The following is a 22,202-nucleotide window of genomic DNA, read 5'->3' as shown; positions in this document are numbered from 1 at the left end:
TCCGCAGTGTGCGGTATTCATTAGTAGGTGAGTTTGACAAGAAATTATCTGAAGGAATAAAACCTAATCATGAGAATGTCTACTTTAATTATCGCTTTTCAGCAAGTAGCAAATCTTCTTAGCATGTAAGGTGTGAATTTTCATTTGTTCTAATCAAATTGCACTGTCATTGATTTTAGTGGTGGGCATAGTTTTCTTTATAGTCACATGCAGTATATAATACTTTACTGTTAGCACAGAGTTCAGTGAGCCAACAAGGATGGAGGAGTAATGTTTGCACAATATCACAAAGATGTGTTTCCATACCGGCGATGCATTGGTGGGAGCTTGTGTAATTTAATACAGGTATCCTGTTCCATACTTTAATGACTGAGCTATGTCCATCAAAGTGAATGTCATGACTTTCTGCATTAGGACATTAGTAATACTGCATTGGAGCTGTTGCACTTAGAAGACAACTCTAAGGAAAGTGGAGCATTTCAGTTAATTAATTTCTATACTTTTAACACGATTCTGTTTCTTGTAACATTACAACCACTGTTGTGGTTCTGTTTGCCGAGCTGGGAATTTGTCTTGCAAACGTTTCATCCCCTGTCTAGGTGACATCCTCAGTGCTTGGGAGCCTCCTGTGAAGCGCTTCTGTGCTGTTTCCTCCGGCATTTATAGTGGCCTGTCTCTGCCGCTTCCGGTTGTCAGTTCCAGCTGTCCACTGTAGTGGCTGGTATATTGGGTCCAGGTTGATGTGTTTGTTAATAGAGTCTGTGGATGAGTGCCATGCCTCTAGGAATTCCCTGGCTGTTCTCGGTTTGGCTTGCCCTATAATGGTAGTGTTGTCCCAGTCGAATTCATGTTGCTTGTCATTATTAGCCATCAACCACTATTAGCCCAAAGGAAATTATACAGATAGTACAAAGTACATTTGTGAGCATTTTTTTCAAGCCTGAAGTTTATCTCCTAAAATGAATGGAAATTGGGAAAAAAAAGGTTAGATTCCACATGTTTAAATTGTATTGACATGTGCAAAATGTACCCAGGTGATAGGAAGGACATGTGGTGTGGGGGGGGAGGTGGGGGGGTGGGAGGGAGTTGGTGAGTTGTAGGGAGAAAATTAAAAGTCAGTATTTAATTGAGATTCAACCTTCAGTTGATCATCTCAAGTGAACAAAAGAATGTCAAAGTTGCCATAAAACCATATTCATAATGAGGGCAGCCACACTGCCATTGTAGATGCTTTAACAAAATATCTGGCCTGTGTGTAAACTGAATATTATCTGGGATAAATTTATGTATGTTCTAATTCTTAAACAAAAAAAGTCAATTTTATTAGCTCAAGTTGATTTTATTTTAGAAGTGTATTTATTTTGAGAATGACGTAAAAAAATTTTTGTCCCTTATGCGGAACTAAATGGTCACTTGTGAGATAGATTCTCTAGTTACCACGACTGGATTTTGCCGTAAGGTGATTGGGAATTGTCTAATAACTGGAAGTATTGAGCACTTAGGCATGGGATAAGCATATCCACCATGTGATCATATTTTATCACTGAAACTCCAACAGATAACTTACAGGATAATTTCAAGGAATTATATTGTTTATACTTTTTTGAATTGCTATATAGCTTAAAATTTCATCAGAGCTATTTCCATTTTGCTACCATAGCTTCGTTGGAGATGTAGTAAAAATCCCATTTATTATGATTGAAAGCGGCTTTTGTAATATTTCTAATAAAGTTACTGGGGCTTTGAGAAAATTGCTGGCTCTTTTTGTCAAGTTATCCCAAAGTGCTTACCATGCAATACAATGCTTTTGAAATATAGAGAAATACACAACTGTTCAGGGAAATGAGTATAGGGCAAGAAATTGCTATTGAAATAGAAGATCAGCTATGATATCATTGAAGAGTAGAGTGGGTTCAAAGAGTTGACTAACCTACTCCTGCTCCTGTTTTTTATAATGTGGAGGAGCTGGTGTTGGACTGAGGTGGACTTTGAAATCAAGATAGAGTCCACATTCTCAGCTTGTGCTCAAGATACAGCAGTACAATTACGCAACACTGCTAAGCAGACAAGGTGACAGAACGTTGACTAGTCGGTGGATGCTGAGTCTCTGTAAGAAATCTGTCATGCCACAACAGAAGTTGGGCGTCGCCTGTTCAATGGATTTCAAGATGCCTTCAACATAGCCAGAGAGGTTCTCATAACAGAACATGTACATGCAAACCAAGAACAAGAAACTGGAGAAATTTGGCATCACAACCAGCAGTAGCCAAGCCCCCCCACCCGCGCACCACAGATGAAAACGTTATCACCACGGGGAAATCGATCATCAACTTAACGGACCACACCCTTCAACTGGAAGAAATTGAAGTTCTTAGCCGAAGGCTCAATTTCTGCCCCACATCAAATTGGACTCCATTGGTCTTGCGGCACACATGGAGGAATTCATCAGACGAATGAAACTCCGGGAATTCTTCCAAGATGTCAGCAGTGATCCCAATGAGCCAACTGACAAACTGGAACAGTCATCAGAGAGATCCATAGTGGAGCAACCAAAAAAGGATTTGATTTGGACCCCTCCAGAGGGCCACTGCTGAAAGCCAGATTCATCAACCACACCCACAAAGCAGAGCAAAACATTTCCCGATCACAACGATCCATGCTATCAAAACCAATTGAAACATTGTCATCAAACAAACAGATAAAGGAGGAGCCATTGCCATTCAAAATAGAACGGACTACTCAAGGAAGTGTACCAACAACTGAACAACCAGGAACACTATTGGCAACTACCGGCTGATCTAGCCAAAGAATACACCTGTGAACTAAACACATTGATCAAGACATTTGATCCAGTCTTTCAGGGTTCCCTACGCACTCTCATTCCATGTACCTCTCACATAGGGGATTTCTACTGCCTACTGAAGATACACAAAGCCAACACAGGCACTGGGACCCTATGTGAGAACCTCTCTAGCTATGTCGAAGGCATCTTGAAATCCATTGAACAGGTGACGCCCAACTTCTGTTGTGGCATGACAGATTTCTGACAGAGACTCAGCACGCACTGACTAGTCAAATCGGGAACAGTCCTCGTCACAATGGACTTGTCAGCATTCTACATCAGCATCCCCCACAATGACTGCATCTCTGCAACAGCCTCAGTACTCAATGCCAACAACTGCCAATCTCTGAACACCATCCTACAACTCATCTGCTTCATCCTCAACCACAATATTTTCACCTTTGATGACCAGTTCTTCATCTAGAGGCATGGGGACCAAATGTGCACCCTTAAATGCCAACATTTTCATGCACAAGTTTGAACAAGACTTCTTTGCACAGGGCTTCTAACCAACACTATACACCAGGTATATTGATGACATTTTCTTCCTCTGGACCCAAGGCGAAGAAACAACTGCACAGTGATATCAACAAGTTTCATCCTACTGTCAGACTTATCAGGGACTACACTTTAGTATCTGTCTCATTCTGGAATACATGCATCTCCATCAAGGATGGGCACCTCAGTACCTCACTCTGCCACAAACCCATGGATAACCTCACAATGCTACATTTTTCTAGCTTCTATCCTAAACATATTAAAACAGCTATCCCCTACGGACAAGCCCTTATGCATACGCAGGATCTGTTCAGATGAGGAGGAATGTGACGGACACCTGAAGGTGCTCAAGGATGCCCTCATAAGAACAGGGTACAATGCTCAACTCATCAATCACTAGTTCTGATGTGCCACACTGAGAAACCGTAATGACCTCCTCACACGACAGACGGGTTGCAGCCGATAGGGTACCCTTTGTTGTCCAGTACTTCCTGGGAGCCAAAAAACTACGCTATGTTTTTCACAGCTTGCAACACATTATCGATGAGGACAAGCATCTCGCCAAGACCCTCCCTACGCCTCCCCTTCTCACCTTTAAACAACCGCCAAACCTTAAACAGACCATTGTTCACAGCAAACTGCCCAGCCTTCAGGACAACACCGTACAACCCTGTCATGGCTACCACTACAATATGTGTTAGAGTGTCGATACAGATGTCACCATTGCCCGTGGAGACACCAGCCACCGTGTATGCAGCAGGTAATCATGTGACTTGGCTGACGTCTATCTCATACGCTGCAGGCAAGGATGCCCTGAGGCGTGTTTCATTGGTGACACCAAGCAGATGCTATGACAACGGATGAATGGACACCACGCAACAATCACCAGACAGGGATTTCCCTCTCAGTCGGGGAGCATTTCAGTAGCCAGGGACATTAAGCCTTGGATCTTTAGGTACCATCCTCCAAGGTGGACTTTGGGATAGGTAACAATGCATTGTGGCTGAGCAGAGGCTGATAGCCATGTTCGGTAACCATGAGGATGGCCTAAACCAGGATTTTGTGTTCATGTCACACTACAGGTGACCCCCACTAGACTATTATCTCTCTCACACACACACAAGCACATATACTCTTACATACTCTTATACTCACGCAGACCTTCTCTATTACACACACTCTTTCTCATACATGCATACACATACACCCTGTCACAGGCTTCTACTCCATCACACCCACATACACACTTTTCCAAGCTTTCACACATGTAAACACATACTCTCTCATGTGCACACACTCACAAGTGCACACACACACTCTCTCTCTTTCTCTCTCTCTCTCATGCATGCACACACACTCGCAAATATAAGTCTATGGAGTGAATTTGTATTTGCAGAATTATATTTGCAGATGCGTTCTATATGCTCAAAAAATGCACAATCTGCAGGCAGTTAAAACATGTATTTTGTAAATTCCACTTTGGAAATAGAACCAGTCTGACTCAAGATTGGGATACAGGCAGACTCTAACCTCACACCTTTAAGGCATTGTCTGAGCTAAGATGTCACTTTTTGTGATAAAACCTTAAGTTATGTCAAAAAGGTGACTTAAAAGAATTTCTGGGATTTGCATATTAATAAACTGAAACCTGCAATCCATTCCAAAAGATGAAAGACTTAACAACAATCCAGGTTTGTTAAATATATCATTTAGTTGCATGACACTGTAATTTTTTTGCTATGAATTCTGTCTTATGATCTTTTACTCCACATCCACCTGACAAAGGAGCAGCACTCCAAAAGCTAGTGCTCCAAATAATCCGCTTGGACTATAACCTGGTGTTGTGTGATTTTTAAGTTTTTTTAATATTCTTTTGTAAAAACTAATTTGCACACAGTATGCACCCAATATAGTAGTGCTATAAATAGTCTGATTTATGTGCACATTTAGTATCATTTTAGCTGACATGTGACTCAGGACTCACAGCAATGTTGTTGATTCTTAACTAGAGTTCCATGAATTAATGTAAAACAAAATATTCGTACTGACTACTTGGCTAACTTCATGAAAGGAAGAATTTCATCCTAGCCAAATATAAAGTGCTTCTGGTAAGGCTGTGTTTGCATTTAGTTGGACTATAAACCTAGTTGTGTGATTTTTAACTACATTTAGTTGATGAAGGCAATCTGTTTGTGTTACAGTTACCTGGCTGACCAATGCTGGAATGGCGGATACATTTACCTGATCATGCTGCGTCGGATTAAACGCAAAGCTCCTCTACCTCCTTCCAATGGCAGCAACAGTGAACTCAGGACAAGCAGTAGCAGCTCGGAGGCAAGTGGAAGTCCCACACAGAATGGCAAACGGACTCGAAAGTTTGGTGTCATCTCTCGTTCTTCCCTCAACCGAGATAGCCAGGACAGTCGGGAGAGTCATAGCTCTGAACAAGAGAATGGATATCATGTCTCCATGGAGGCAGAATGTTCAAAAGCTGAAGGGGTTGACACTCATTGTGACCCCAAAGACTCTGATGCAACTGTTGACCAGAATACAGAAGAGCAAATTGCTAATGGAATCTCTGCTCTATCGACAATGCATCAACGACCTCTACTCTCAGAAACTGGGAAGACAGACTCGAGACAGAGTGAATACTCTACTCAGGTAACTTATTTTACAGACTAAGGCAGAAATTGCTGAAGAAACACAGCAGGTCTGGCAGGGTTTATGCAGAGAAAACAGAGTTAATATTTCAAGGCCAGTGATCCTTCCAGACTGATAGTCGCTAGGAAAGGATGGTAATTATGTTGATGACAGGGTTGGGGGAGGGAAAAGGAATGAGTGGATAGGTGGAGATGAAGGGCAGAGAGAGAAAAAAGCAAAGGTAGACAGACAAAAGCATTGTTGATAGTAAACCAAGAAAGAAGAGAAGCCAAGCAGGTGATCTGTCTTCATCGCATCTGTTCTGATGATTCCATCTTCTGCAGAGGAGCCTCAGAAATGTCCACCCTTTTCCTCAACCCTGTGACTGTGATTGTCAGGGCCCTTAGCTGTTTCTGTCCTATTTCACACACTTAGAGTCATAGAGTCAAAGAGAAGTACAGCACGGAAACAGACCCTTCGATTCAACTTGTCCATGCCGACCAGATATCCCAATCCAACCTAGTCCCATCTGCCAGCACCTGGCTCAAATCCCTCCAAACCCTTCCTATTCATATACCCATCTAGATGCCTTTTATATGTTGCAATTATACTAGCCTCTACCACTTCCTCTGGCAGCTCATTCTATACACGTACTACTCTCTGTGTGAAAAAGTTGCCCCTTAGGTCTCTTTTATATCTTTCCCTTCTCACCCTAAACCTATGCCCTATAGTTGTGAACTCCCCCACCCGAGGGAAAAGACATTGTCTATTTATTCTATCCATGCCCCACATGATTTTATAAACCTCTATAAGGTTACCTCCTCAGCCTCCGATGCTTTAGGGGAAACAGCCCTAGGCTATTTAACATCTCCCTATAGTTCAAATCCTCCAACCCTTCTGCTCTCACCTCTTCTCTTCCCATCCACGAGATCAAAAGAGTCCTCCAGTTTTCATTTTCTCCTCCACGTCCAAGCGATCATAAGCTGCCATTTCCTCCACCTCTAGTGGGAGGCAAGGCACAAGCTCCCTTGTCACCTTTCTGCAGAGACCATTCCCTCCAGGACATCCTGTCCACCCTCCCCCACTCCTAAGATTTTAGCACACTTCTGTAGCATCGTGCTATGCAATTTCAGAAGGTGTAACACCTGGCCTTTTACTCTTTCCCTCCTCGTTATTGAAGGCCCCAGACATACCTTCCAAGTGAAGCTATGATTCACCTGCATTTCACTTAATTTAGTCTACTGTATTCACTGCTCACACGATGTGGTCTCCTCTGCAATGGAGAGAGGAAACACGACTGGGCAATCGCATTGCAGAACACATACGTTCTGTCCATGAAAATAATGCCAGGTTTCCAGTTACCTGCCATTTCAACACACCACTGTTCCCCTCTGTCTCAGGATTGCTGCAGTGCTCCAATGAGATCAACACAAGCTGGGAGAACAACACCTCATTTTTGTTTGGGGACCTTACAGTCTTCAGGGCTCAACACAAAGTGTAACAGATTTTAGAGCATGAACACCTACCTCCATGGCCATTACTCACCACCACTCCCAGGTCTTGTCAACATGGATTGCTTTTAGCATAGCCAACCCATTTTCTACTTCTAATAGCCCCCATTATCACCTAAGTAGCTTGTCCTCATCCCTGGCTGGCTTAATATCAACACCTTAGCTCCCCACTTTGTTTTCTGTGTCTCTCTCTGGGGTCCATCTCCACCTATTTCCTAGCTGCCATCAGTTCTCAAGAAGTGTTACTGGACTTGAAACATTAACTGTTTTCTATCTACATATAATGCCAGACCAGTTGAGTTTCTCTAGCAATTCTATTGCTGTTGGTTTCAGATCTGCAGTTCTTTGTTTTAACTTAGTTTTGCACTCTCTTTTTGGAGATAATACGTATTAGAAATGGAATGAAAAATATTACTATCTTTGGCTTTTCACTGATGCCAAATGGTCTTTGGAGAGAAATAGATTATATTTTGGCAGGAGTGAAGCTGCAACTCATTCCCATTTCAATTTAAAAACGTTTTAAAATCCTGATTATAATTTTCAGCAGTTTCATTGTTTTGTCAGGACTTTGGTGCTCAATGATATCCATTTTCTCTTTTCCTGATTTTGACCTCTATTTTTAAAGCAGGGTCTCTTATTGTTGTTTTTCCCTTAAAATGGAAAGCCTTGGAATTAAAACAGCTGGGCTATTTCAGTTAGGATTTTGTTTTCTTTATGCTTTCATGAGATATTGGCATCACCATCAAGGCCAGCATTTTTCACACATCTCTAATTACATTGAACTCAGGTATGTAGCCCTTGTAAGTATTCCAGACTCACATCCAGGCCCAGTAGCCCCACAGTCCCTCAATAAGATTGCCAAAGTTCCAGGATTGTCCTGGATTTTCTAATAATTGTGGAGCAATCTCCTCATGTACTATAAAAAACCTAGAAGACCAATCCTACAAGAATTAAAGAATGTCTTCTTATTTTCTTTTAAGCCTCCATTTGTTCATTATTCAAGCAGAATTCAGTATAGTTGAGTGGGGGGCAAGAAGGACAATTCAATGGAATAGAATGGTTGGCAGTGAGTGGTCATGAGTTAAGATCCCTAGAAATACGTGCACCCAGAATTACCATCCTGCCAAAAGATTAATGTTACAAAAAGAAGAACTAGATTGTAGTTCTTGAGCTCAGGATTGAGTGTAGACATAAAACAGCTTCAACACACCACTGTTCCCCTCTGTCTCAGGATTGCTGCAGTGCACCAGTGAGATCAACACAAGCTGGAAGAACAACACCTCATTTTCTGTTTGGGGACCTTACAGTCTTCAGGGCTCAACACAAAGTGTAACAGATTTTAGAGCATGAACACCTACCTCCATGGCCATTACCCACCACCACTCCCAGGTCTTGATTCTTTTGTATCATGAGTTTGAATGTGTTCAATTCTTTTACTTCATACTTTATTTGAAGATCTTCCCCATGTCACCATGTGCTCCATTATCAGTTAGACATTGATGTACTATCCTCTGCTTTCTGTACTTCTGGTTCCAAGCAGCATTGGAAAAACTGAAGACTGTTTTCTAATGTATGCTTAAAGGAGTGTGGCAGGGACATGAATATAATCTGTTCCTATTACCAATCAGGTACTTTGGACTATTGGCTTTTTGAAATTTATGGAAATTAAAAGGATACAAAACATTGTGTTTTTGGTGATTTTTGTCAATTTTTTTCTTTTATATTTCTGTCTCTATCTTCTTACCAGAACATAAGTCCAGAAGACATAGGAACAGAATTAGGCCATTCAGGTCCCACCATTCGATCATACCTGATAGATTTCTCAACCCATTCTCCTGCCTTCTTTGTGTGACCTTTGATCCCTTACCAATCAAGAACTTATCCATCTCTGTCTTTAATACTTGGCCTCCAAAGCTTTTCGTGGCGATGAGTTCCACAGATTCAGCATCTGTGGAAATTCCTCCTCATCTCAGTTCAAAATGGTTGTTTTGAACTGAGGCTGTGCTTCACTCTGAGGCTGTGCTCTCAGGACCTAGTGTCTCCTACTGGTGGAAACAGCTTCTCCAGGTCTGCTCAATCCAGACCTCTCAGCATTCTATAAGTTTCAATGAAATCCTTCCTCATCCTTCAAAACTCCATCGAGTACAGACCCAGAGTCCTCAACTGCTTCTCATATGACAAGCCCTTCATCACTGAGATCATTCTTATAAACCTCCTCTGAACCCCCTCCAAGACCCGTACATCCTTCCTTACATAAAACTGCTCACAATATTCCAAATACATTCTGATCAGAGCCTTATACAGCCTCAGCAGTACATTCCTGCTATTGTATTCTAGCTGTCTAGAAATTAGTGGTAACATTGCATTTGCTTTCCTAACAGCCAATTAACCTGCATGTTAACCTTAAGAGAATCCTGAACTAGGACTGCCAAGTCCCCTTGTGTTTCAGATTTCCAAAGTCTTTCCCAATTTAGTAAATAGTCTATGCCTCTATTCATCCTACCAAAGTGCATAACATCACTTTCCTACACTATATTATATCTGCTACTTCTTTGTCCACTCTCCTTGCCTGTCCAAGTCCTTCTGCAGCCTCCCCACTTCCTTAACACTACCTACCCATCGAGATATCTTCATGTCACTGCAAACTTAGCAACAATGCCCTCTATTCCTTCCTCCAGATCGTTAATGTGTAATGTGAATTGTTGTGGTCCCAACATTCACCCTTCTTGAACTCTATTAGTCACTGGCTGCCATCCTGAAAAAGATCACTTTATCCCTATTCTCTGCCTTCTGCCAGTCAGCCAACCCATTATCCATGCCAGTACCTTGCCCTAGCACCATGACCTTTTACCTTATTTAGCAGCCTCCTTTCTGGAAATCCAAACAGATCATGTCCACTGGCTCATCTTTGACTAACTTGCTTGTTACTTCCTCAAAGAATTCCTGCAGATTTGTCAAGCCTGACATTCCCTTGACAAAGGCATGATGACTCAACTCTATTTTACTTCCAAATACTCTGCAATCTCATCATTAATAATGGACTCTCAAATCTTACCAATGACCCAGGTCAGGCTAACTAGCCTATAATTTCCTGTCCTCTACCTCCCTCCTTTCTTAAACAGTGGTCTTACATTGGCCATTTTCTAAGACTATGGGATCTTCCTGACTCCAGTTCCTTCCCCTGGAAGATCACCTCCAAAACCTCCACAATATCCTCAGCTATTTCTTTCAGAATTCTGAGGTCTAGATCATCTGATCCTTTTATCCACCTTCAGATCTTTGAGCTTCCTCCAGCAACTTCTCCTTAGTGATGGCCACTGGTCTGACTCTCTTGAAGTTCTGGTATGCTACTGGTGTCTTCCACCATGAAAACGGATGGAAAGTACATATTTAGTTCCTCCACCACTTTGATCCCTGCTACTACTTCTCCAACCTCATTCTTTTAGCAGTCCAATCTTTTTCTCTCTTATCTTATAGATATTAAAAAAACTCTTACAATCTTATTTTATATTCATAGCTAGCTTACTCTCATATTTAATCTTCTCCAAACACTGCCCCACCCCGCCCCTTTGCTTTTTAAGTTGGCCTCTTGTTGGTTTTTAAAGGCTTGCCAACTTCTAGCTTCCCTTGTCAGCCACTGTTGCCTCTTTCCCCTCTTAGTATGTTTCTTCTTCCTTGGGATGAATAGACAAATAAATAGTAGTCTCTTTCTGTGCTGTAAAAGTCTATAAGTAATGGTAAAGAATGAAGAAGATAGCTCACTGGGCAGATCAGTGGCAAATGGAATTTAACCCAGAGAAGTGTGAGATAATGTGCTTGATGGGCCTCACAACTATGAATGATATGAACAAAAATAGAAACACTCAGCATTTCTGGCAGCATCTCTGGAGAAAAATCAGAGTTAACATTTCAGATCCAAAGACTCATCTTCAGAATCAGTAGGACTTTGGAACATGCTGAATCCTAGAGAGACCTTGGTGTGAATATCCACAGATCCCTGAAGGTGGCAGTGCATGTAGATATCATGGTTAAGAAGGCATGTGGGATAGTTACCTTTATTAGAGGAGGCAAAGAATACAAGAGCAGGAAGGTTATTCTGGAACTGTATACAGTGCTGGTTAGGCCACAGTTCTAAACACATAGACTCCAGGGTGATGGCTGACAGCTGGAAAAAGGAATTAGTGTGGTCAGATCTTTGTGATTGGCAGGGCCACAATGGGTTTATTGGCTTTCTTTTGTGCTGTAAATGTCTATGAGTCTCTGCATTTAAGGGAATCTATATAAAGACAGAAATGTAAATGACAGAGAGGATTTGTTGGTCGGGTGTTAAATGAAATAGGGTGGGAGGAGGCTCATATGCAGGAGGAGCACAGGCACTGTCACAGACCAGTTGGACTGAATGGTCTCTTTTTGTGCTATAAATTCTATGTAACCACATTGGTACAAATATTTGATAGGAATCAACTGCACTTGGACCATTGAGTAATAATATTGTCATGTATCAAAACATGCATCCATCTAGCTGAAAATCCAACTGCTCACAACTGTCTTGTTTTCTATACCTGAGCTAATGTCATATACATGTGGCCTTTGCCCCTTTTGTTCCACGAGCTTAACTTTTTTCAGATGTTTTTGGAAGTACACATACTCAACATGCACAGCATATATTCTCATGTATCATGTATCTTTAAACTCAATCAAGTTTGTTATCCATGATTTCTCTTTAACAAATATGGCTTTTATTTATTATTCCATGTTTGTCCAATTAGGAATTAATTTATTCCAAGGTTACTAAAAGCATCCCCATCACTGATTCTAAATGACTGGCCTATAGCTGTCAGGTACATCCTTCTCCTCCTTTTTGCATGAAGAGCTATATCTAACTCCTTCGTTATCTATTTTTTGATCAGACAGTTGTACCATGGCATCTTCCTTGATTACTGTAGGTTTGACAAAGTCCTGTTCTCATGGCGTACATCAACAATGTCTTCTGACTCCAATTATAGATCTCCAAGCTGTTTGCTAATTGGCTGAATTGCTCCTTAGGTACCAGTTAATATGCACCTTTGGATTTACTTTAATGTTATTTGTGTAATGTCTCTTTCCTTCTCTTATTCGTGTTTGTTTCTCTTCTTTCTCTTTTGTCCCTCTTCTTTCTCTTTTGTCCTCTGCAAGTTTTATATTAAGCTGGGTTCTCCATTGTGTTATCAAGCTTATCTGTGTCACTTGACCCATTTCCTACTTCTTCATATTCAATAGTCCCCTGTCATCCAGACAGCTCCAACCCTCTCCTTCCCTTTTTGTGAGAATCAATACAACTATACCTGAATCATTTCTTTAAAGGTTTTCCCTTGCTCCATAACATTTCTACCTGGCCTAGATCTCTTGTCAGTTTGCTGAAATTAGCCCACCTCCATTCAAGTACTTTTTATTCTAAACTGTTCTTAGTCCTGTTTGTGTCGGGAACTAATTCCTTGAGTTTCTTTTGGCAGCCAATCCCTGTCTTATTTTTAGCTCCTGTCCTTTATCCCACTGACTCCAGGCAGGTGACTCATTTTAGATCTTGAAATGAAATCTAGTGGATAAAATCAGCTGAACTTCACAAGCTTTCAGAATCCTAGGTCATCTCTCACTTCCCATACACTAGTCCTAAGTTTTTTTTAAAATCAACCCGTTCAGACATGATAATAGGACTTGAACCTGGACCTCCTGCCACAGAGGTAGGGACACTACCACAGTGCCATAAGAGCCCATATCTCCCGTATTTACCCTTACTTTTTTTTTGCTGAAACTCCAATGACAGGGGCAATATAATTTCCCTTTGTCTAGCTGGCCTTGTCCTAAAACCTTATTTTTCCTACCTTTGTTGGAATCTCTGCTAAGCTTGCTTCCTAATGGAAATTAGGTGGAACCAGAATTAAACCCAAGCCTTAACTACCCCATGATGTTCAACATTATTGTGCTAACACTCAACAGTGCTGTAGCACCTGCTGGTAAATTTTCAATGAAAATTAATTTCAAAATTAACTTCGAGTGATAAATATCAATTGAAGCCAGCAGTACAAACAGAACTGAGATATGACTTGTTACTCCTGCTTGCTGAGCATAAAAGGCACCAAAGGATACATATTGTTGTTACATGTCATGGAGACAAAGTGTGCCATTTTCTATTTCCCGAAGTACACATTGGGTGAAATTTGTGTGCAAACTTAGCTTGACCATTACAGTGTTGTGTTTAAATAAGAGAAAGGATCTCTCATTACAATGGATCTTTTAAAGAAAGCATTTCCTCCCTGATATCTGGCATTTAAGATAACATTCTCTCAGGACATTTAAAGTAGTCTGAAGCATATCTTCCCAATGACATCTGAACATGTGCACTGTCCTCAATCCACAATGCCATTTCATCATTGAGACAAATAGCTACTAATTCATTGCATGCTTGGTTGCAACTCATTATTAGAAACTGAACAGCTGTTGCATTTGCCTAAGGTTTTCCAATTTCATTGAGCATATTCTTAGATGTTACATCCCATGCATGACATCCTACCTCCAAACTCCCCAATTCCCAATAAGTGAAGATTTTCAAAAAAAATTATGAAGAAAATAATTTCCCCATGATATTTTTCCCCTGCTTGTTTCATAGTATCTATAAAACTTGTGCTTAATTGTTGGAGAGTCTCAGACACCCCTGAAGAGTTGACAAATATAAAGTACCATGTAAATATCAGTACATTCATAGCATTAACTTAGAAACGATAGTAATGTGGTTTATCAGTATACCTTAACAAAGTGTAAATGACTGGCATTCAGATCTGAAGGTCAGTTGATTCATTTTTATCCACTTCTATTCCAACAAGAAATGGACTCCCACAATTTGTAGGAAACATGCTGATGATATCTTTGACCCAAAATAGGTGAAGCCCGTTTCTGGTGTCTATACAGTGTGTGCTGAGCACTTTCAGCCCAAAGCTATTTATTGGACCCCATTGTGGCTCTGGCTGTTTTCTATTGTTAGTCTCATAGGTGATGGGCCAGAGTTCAAAACTTCATACAGCTTACAATGAAACCCTGTTCACTGGGTGTTCAGTGTATCTGGATCCTGGAATTTTTTTGTAATTTCTGCTCGGCTCCCAGAAGAGATACAGCGAAATATTACATTGAATGTTGAGTACCGAAGTGAGCAATTTGACACATCTTGTCCATGTTCAGTGGAATGTGAGGGGCATGAGTTGGCATGGAGATATAAAGGAGTCTCAGAAAGTTGTCAGTGTTCTAGCCAGTCCACCTGAGCACTTGCCTGCCTCTGTGACTGTCTCAGATCTGCTTTCTGAGGGGGTCTAACTCCATCTGACACCCATCACAATTGACCAGGCATCCCGATGGTATGAGAGTCATCAGAATGGAAAGAAGGTAGAGAAACTTACTAAAATTTAAAATATGATGAGTAATTGGTGTGACCTGAGTATCTGGATTTTTATTATGAAATAAAGAACTTTCTTCCCTGATCCATCTTTCAAAATACAAATTAAAGTTATGTCTTTTTGACCACAGTTGAGCTCAGTGAGCCTGGGCTAGATCACAGGGAGGGGAAAAGAATCACAGGGCTTTGGTTCACCTTCTGAATTTTGTAACCTGCTGGAAATTGTTAGTATGTAAACAATGAGTAGGAACGTAGTTGACTTTGGCTTTAATGTCCTCCACTGTCAAGCCACTGTAGCATTCAGTTAGCTTGCTGTTTAAGGGAGGCTAATTGGACAATCAAGTGGATCTCAGCTGGCACCCTTGATGTGATACAGCAGCCTGAGTGAGTGTAGCAGGTGTAGAAATAAGAAAGGTCAAAAACAGAGGAAGTAAGTACTGGAACTTTATAAGATGGAAAATCTCGAATCATTTACTTCGAATATTCAGTCATTGAAGGGGATTTTGTGCTGATTATCAATAGGGCTTTGAGACATAGATACCTAACATAACAGGAGAAAAATAAATGAATAAGAAATACCAAGCAGATCAGAAGTGATTTGCAAAGGTGATGGACTAAAAATAATCAGCTCTTGCTGAGAAAATTTTCATTCTGAGTCTACAATGTCTCACTACATGATGAATTCATTTGTTTCTATGCCAATTAACCTGGTGTCAGGAAGTGAATAGTTAAGGAGACTCCTGTGTGCTTGTTAAATATAGTAGGATAATCTAGAAACTAATCTCCTCTTATGCTCAATGGGAGGGCTGAGAAACGTATGGCTTTGTATGATAAATCGATGAAGTTAATTTACTTTCATGTTTATTCATCCCAATAAATGAAAAAATAAACCTGAGATACGCCTCTCTTCAGTATAAGATTCCATTGGCAGGGGTTAGAAAAGACATGTATTGATCCATCCAAATTTGTCCCATCTCAAACCAGATAGTCATCCATCTTGTGTGTTTGATGGGCTCTCAGTGGGGTTTCTACCATCTGAAGGAAATATTTGAGTACAAAGATGTAAAATGTTATTGCGTTGTGACATTAAAGGGGAAACTGCAGCCCGACCTAAAATGGAATGTTTCCAATTGAAGGACTCAGTTAACACCAAAGACCAAGGCAGACGTGCAGACCTGGCTTAGAGTGAGAAGATACACCTACCAGTTCCTTTATCTCTACAAGGGGACTTTGTCATTTACCAAATGCAACCACCACTTTCCACATGGCAGAATCAGTAAATAACAACACAAGGATCAAGCCGGCAAAACTGCATGTAATTTTCCACTTGAGGATCCTGCAGCCTGCAGAATTTAATACCAGTTTCAGTAACTTTAGAGCCTGACCACCTTTTCCCAAATTATTACCCTAATCCCACAGATTAGGTTTTGTCATCATATGGGCTGCTACCACAACCAACCCATTATCAGCCACTAATGACCCCTATTAGCAGCTATGATTTTCCCAGGCTGACCTTTGCCCAGTCCTTTGTTTGCCCAACTATGCTTCTCTCTCTTTGGGTTAATCTCTACCTCTTGTCAATTCCTCCGTCCTCCCTCCACCCCATCTTCAGTACATATACCAACATTTTTCTAGTTCCAGTCAGTTCTGAAGAAAGATCGCTGAATCCAAATCTCTAACTCTGTTTTCTCTCCACAGATACTGCCAGACCTGAGTTTTTCCAATAATGTCTGTTTATTTTCAGACCTTTCAGCTACCCCAGCTTTGAATGGACAATTTTCCTCCTCCTCCTTGAATCATTTTGTGTTGTTTGTTTATTTTTTTGAAGGGGATCTGTTATTGGGTTTAAATAAAACTTTGGTAAAACTACATCAACTAAACACTACCTACAAAGGCACTGTAACTGAAACATTGACACAGCCAGTACATTAATGGGGGAAAGCTGTCTGTATTTGCTTTTCATAAAATCTCGTGCCACTTGTCAGGTTAATGATGAAATTCGATATAAAGTACCTGAATATATTTCATGATTGCAGTGTTATAAAAGAGAAGAAACCCATATCAACCATATCTCATCCAATGCCTTAGCCATCTATAACCTCTATTGTTCAATCAACCTGGCAATAATTGAGGACAATTAGCTCCAGGTTAGCAAAGAGGCAATTTCAAAACTTATGCCATCTGCTACAAAGACACAAACTGCAATGTAAGACTGCCATTGGCGATCAATGTGCAAGCAGGGTGAGTAATTACAGTGCTGAAATTTTGCTTCCTAATAGCAGTTTCAAATTTAGAGTTTAACTTGGTAGTGTCTGCAGTTCTGATAAGGGTCCTACCTGAAATATCAACTCTGCTGCTCTTCTGATGCTACTTGACCTGCTGTGCTTTTTCCAACTTTACATTTTATCGACAGAGATTGATAGATTCTTGTTGTTTCGGGGAATTAAGGGCTACGGGGAGAATGCGGGTAAGTGGAGTTGAAGTGCCCAGCAGCCATGATCGAATGGCGGAGTGGACTCGATGGGCCGAATGGCCTTACTTCCACTCCTATGTCTTATGGTCTTATGGACTCTGACTTGCCTCTGCAGTCCTCACTATCTCCATAGCTATTTCCTCCTTGTAATACATTTACATGCCATGAATATATATTAAAATGAAAACTTTTATAATTATGTCCTTATGATAAAGTTAGCTGTGTACAAGAGTCTCAAGGCACACAGTTCACGTTCATTTAGGGGCGACATGCATCGTCAGTGTTGTGCTCTTATGTCCTGAGGTTACTGTTTTTCTTATAGTGTTCTGTTGTATGTGGAAGGCAGAAGGAGAATGGCAGCTTACATGGATGTTGGGATCAACAAGGGCTAATAAGTAGTGAGGGATGAGGGTAAGGAGTGGGAGCTGGAGAATTAGAGAGTGGAAAAAGTTTGGATAAATAGGCAGAGATTGGGCTCAGAGACATGGAGGAGGCAAGTAGGAAGGTTTTGGAAATCTGGAGGTTGTGATGGTTAGTTGGAACAATCAAGATAAGAAAATTAAGTGCATAAAGGACTGTGATAATAATGCTCACATGTAAACCCATCTCAGATTATTATCTGGCAGATTCTTTACAGGGCTTTGAGTTCATATGCAATATTTCATCTGCTTTGAGTTCATCTACTGAAAGTGAGCTTCAACAATGTCCTTTACAATGTGTAGAAGGGAGCATTCAAGTCCAGCTTTGTCCTATAGAGTGGAGTGTACATCCAATGGAGAGTGGATACTAATGTGAATGTTCAATAAATGAAGAATAAGGGGCTCTTGCGATGCAGTGGTAGTATCTCTACCCCTGGACTGGGAGTCCATAGTTGAAAAATGTGGTGCTGGAAAAACACAGCAGGCCAGGCAGCATCCGAGGAGCAGGAAAATCGCGTTTCAGGCATAAACCCTTCTTCAGGAATGAGTTCATGTCCCACCTGCTCCAGAGTAACATCTCTGAACGGGTTGATTAGAAAAATAGGTTAAAAAAAAAATGAGCACAAAAACAAAGTTTTTTCCACCTGAATGAAATGCCCCAGGCCCCTGTAACCATCAACCATAAAAAAGCAAATTACTGCAGATGCTGGAATCTGAACTGAAAGCAACAGCTGGAGCCCACAGCGAGTCAGGCAGCATCCATAGAGAGAAAGCAAGCGAATGTTTCAAGTCTGATGAAGAGTCATCCAGACTCAAAATCTTAGCTTGCTTTCTCTCCATGGATGCTGCCTGGCCCACTGTGTTCTCTGGCATTTTTTTGTTCTCAGTCCATCAGTCTTGAGGTGTGTTAGTCCATTTAGCTCTGATTAAACTAACCTCAACAAATGACCACGGTATAACTTGAATAATTTGAAACTAACATAATGTGTAATATTTACAAATGAGATTTAAATTTGAAAAATACCATCCCACCTATGTGCTGTCAGCAAATCTTGTCAGTGCTGTGGAGTTGGTCAGTAAAATTATGGCTATGATGCAGAACCTCCCTGTTCATTCAGGAAGCTCTTTAATAGCCTGTTCAGAGCTGTAATGTTTTCAGCTGACAGAGAGCTTCACATGAACTGAACATTGAGCTGAAAAGTCTCCCCAACTAACTACCAAACCTGCCTCTGGCGCACATTGCTAGCATTTTAAACTTGAATTGGAATCTCTTGGCAATCTGAAAAAAGCAAGTAAACAAACCATTTCCTGTTCCACTGTTGGAAATAGCACAGTATGGTTAAAAATCCATTTACTATTTTTTAGCTGATGATTCTTTTAATGCAATTTTTCAGCCTTTACAGTCAAAACATTTTAAATATGGAGAGTTTACATAGATGCTTCTCAATTTAAATGATACTGTCACACTTACAAACATTGTAAATCTTTTAATGGTAATATTTGTTATAGAAAGAATTTTCCCACATTCTGAGATCCCCCACATTGGCTGCTTGTTCACAACAGAAAACTCTATTTTCCAATTAAATTGCTACTTAGAATAGCTCTTCAGTAAGATGAATGGATCATTTCTCACAAGACAATACGGTTGACTTTTTACTTAAATTTGCAGTCATTGGAATAACTCTGCTTAAAACTGTAGCATATAATGAAATGTTTGTTTGTATACTCTATATCTTGACTGCTAACATTTTATATGAAGATAGTAAAGTAGCAAAAAATAGAGGATTAGTCTCAATGGAATACTGGTCTCATTTATCAAGGTATGCTTAATCAGTTCAAAAAGATCCCCAGTATATTTTTTGACCAAAATATTGGCATATTGTAAGTCAATCACAAAGGGCTACATCCTATACTTGTTTGGCTAAGTTTGAGTTGCCTCAAAGTTTTGGAGTATTTTTGTCGAGAGCCCTAGGGTTTTGTTGCCATGTTAATTACCTACCGTGCTGTGTCACATCCAGTTCTGAATCTCTTCTACCACACTCCGTTCACAAAATAACTCACCAATCCACAGATATCCCAGAATTTACCACCATTTCTTGTCTCTGCACCATTTTTAAAAGCTTTTTGGGCACCAAGACAAACACTTGCAGGTCTGAGTTTGCCCTCATAGTTCCTGGCATTTGGCCCAGACATTGCAGACAGGGGGTATTGACTCCCTGCTGAGCAGACAGGGACCTGGAGGTCCTGCTGGATGGGTGTTACGATGTCAGAATTCCTTCGTCACCGAGGACCAGCAGTGAAAGGTGCAGCACTATACTGTGCCAGCTTGGTCCGAGGCTGCCATCCAGACTAAAACAGTCTTAGCCATCTGGTGGGATGCACAGTAGTGTAAGAAGAAGGCCAGTGATTTTTCTCCACCCCACTAGCACAAGTACCAGCATCTTCTCTCCAATACCTCACAATTATTGCAACTTTGCTGCTGTACCAACTCCCACCAAGACTCATGCTCTATCACTTCCACTATCACCTCCAACATCTTCCCTTCCTCACTGTTTCCCACCCCAATCCCTGTACCACTAATCCTGCATGCCCTCTGCATTGCCTACTCACCCGCTTGGAACTCCTCGTATCTGCACTGAAACTCACAGCTGTGCCACTCACTTTCATCTCCCTTAATACCTGCCCTTCCCTCATTCCAGGAGGGAAACAGCCCAGGATAGGTCAGAAAGAGTCAAAATGGATGGTGGGCTGTCCAATTTTCAGCTCCTTACTCCTGACGTGGAGAGCATCCCGACTCTAACCTCCCTGAGTGGCTAGCTAACTGATTCTGAGCCCCTGGAGCAAGCACAAATTTGCCACGTACTTGCTCTGACATCCACATTGAGTTTTCTAAATGTCTAGCTTGATTGGTGAGTTTGATAAGGTGGAAAGCTGAATATTAATGAAACAGGCTGGGCTGTTAATATAGTGTTTAACAAGTTCCCGCTGTTTGAAACATATTTTTACAATCTCTTGGTAGAATAATATCACCAGTTCAGAATTCCTGGAGGTTGCACATATCATCAGCATACACTTATTGCTAAGCCAATGATACCTGCACTACCATGGTCATGTTAATTGGATGGATGATGGCCATGTGCCAATGACCTTCTGTCCAGTGAACTAGCCTCTGGGTCTCAATCTCCAAAATGTCCATACCTTCTTCACGGCATCATCTGTGGGCAAGATGCAAAAATGGCAGACACTAACACTGATTCACAACATATTTGTTATTTTAGAAAAACAATTGCAATGGATAATTATGAATTGCCAACACTTTTGTTTAATTCCTCTCTCTCCAGAGGGAAGGTTGCCAAATATGGAAGATGCATATGGTGAAAGGTTCAGATGGACTTGGTATTCAGATTACAGGAGGTCGGGGATCCAAACGTTCACCCCATGGCATCATCGTTACATGTGTTGAAGAAGGAGGAGCAGCACAAAGGTAAGCTTTAGTATCAGGACAATGGCAAATATGTCACTATGCTTCACAAAATGACCCAGTGTTACTTAGTAGTTACCCGTTCTGAAATACGCACGAAATAATCAAGAACTTCATATCAAAGCTAGTTTTGCATTTTATTACAGCTCCAGTTTGGTTAAATAATTTGACATAAAAACAGAAATAGCTGGAAAAGCATCTGTGCAGAGAAATCAGAGTTAATGCTTCAGGTCCAATGACCCTTCCTCAGCAAAATACCTGTGGCCTGGTAAAATGATCTCGATCAAAGCCTGTAATTATGTTCTTCATCCTCTTACCTCCACCAATCAAGCCACCACCCTGCCAGTTCTGAGGAAGGATCACTGGACCCAAAATGTTAACTCTGATTTCTCTCCACAGATTCTGCCAGACCTGCTGAGCTTTTCTAGCAATTTCTGTTTTTGTTTCTGATTTACAGCATCTGCAGTTCTTCCCATTTTATATAATTTTAACACCTTCCTAGGTAGAATTTTACCAGCGGGGAGGAGTGGGAGATGATAAAATAGTGGGAATTGTGTCAGGATAACTCCCTGATGCGCTGCTACTGGAGTGAGGGGACTGATTGCAGCGTGGGGAACTGGTTGATGGAGGCGGGTGGACGATGAACATAATTAAAAACCCTTGTAGAGATCATTTTACTAGGTCACTGCAATTCTGCTGACAGCATCGTGAACACGATCAGATTGAAAGATTGCCACAATAATAGAGGCAGCCTCCCTGTAACTCAAAGAACCATCAAAGCAGAGACTGAACTTCCCAATGAGAAGGACTGAATGACCTCCCTCTGAATTGTAATTTTTATGTACATCAGAATAATCAATATGTTGAAATAAAGATAATGCAAGATCATTGTTGACAGAAATGCACTCTGAAAAG

The 22,202-nt window shown here is 41.0% G+C and overlaps 1 protein-coding gene across 4 annotated transcripts in view; it reads left to right on the top strand.

Annotated features, from left to right (window-relative positions):
• Nucleotides 1-22,202, top strand: part of pdzd2 (PDZ domain containing 2) — a 544,030-nt gene that overhangs the window by 319,034 nt on the left and 202,794 nt on the right. For all 4 annotated transcript variants that reach the window (XM_072572501.1, XM_072572518.1, XM_072572511.1 and 1 more), the window contains 2 exons: nucleotides 5,542-6,001; nucleotides 21,148-21,290. In XM_072572501.1, the coding sequence (XP_072428602.1) occupies nucleotides 5,542-6,001; nucleotides 21,148-21,290 (603 nt within the window). The remainder of the gene's footprint in view (nucleotides 1-5,541; nucleotides 6,002-21,147; nucleotides 21,291-22,202) is intronic.

The sequence above is a fragment of the Chiloscyllium punctatum genome, chromosome 1 (genome assembly GCF_047496795.1).
Source record: "Chiloscyllium punctatum isolate Juve2018m chromosome 1, sChiPun1.3, whole genome shotgun sequence".
NCBI lineage: Eukaryota > Metazoa > Chordata > Chondrichthyes > Orectolobiformes > Hemiscylliidae > Chiloscyllium > Chiloscyllium punctatum.
The sequence above is the reverse complement of the archived record's forward strand: the minus strand, read 5'-3'. Positions and strand labels throughout refer to the sequence as shown.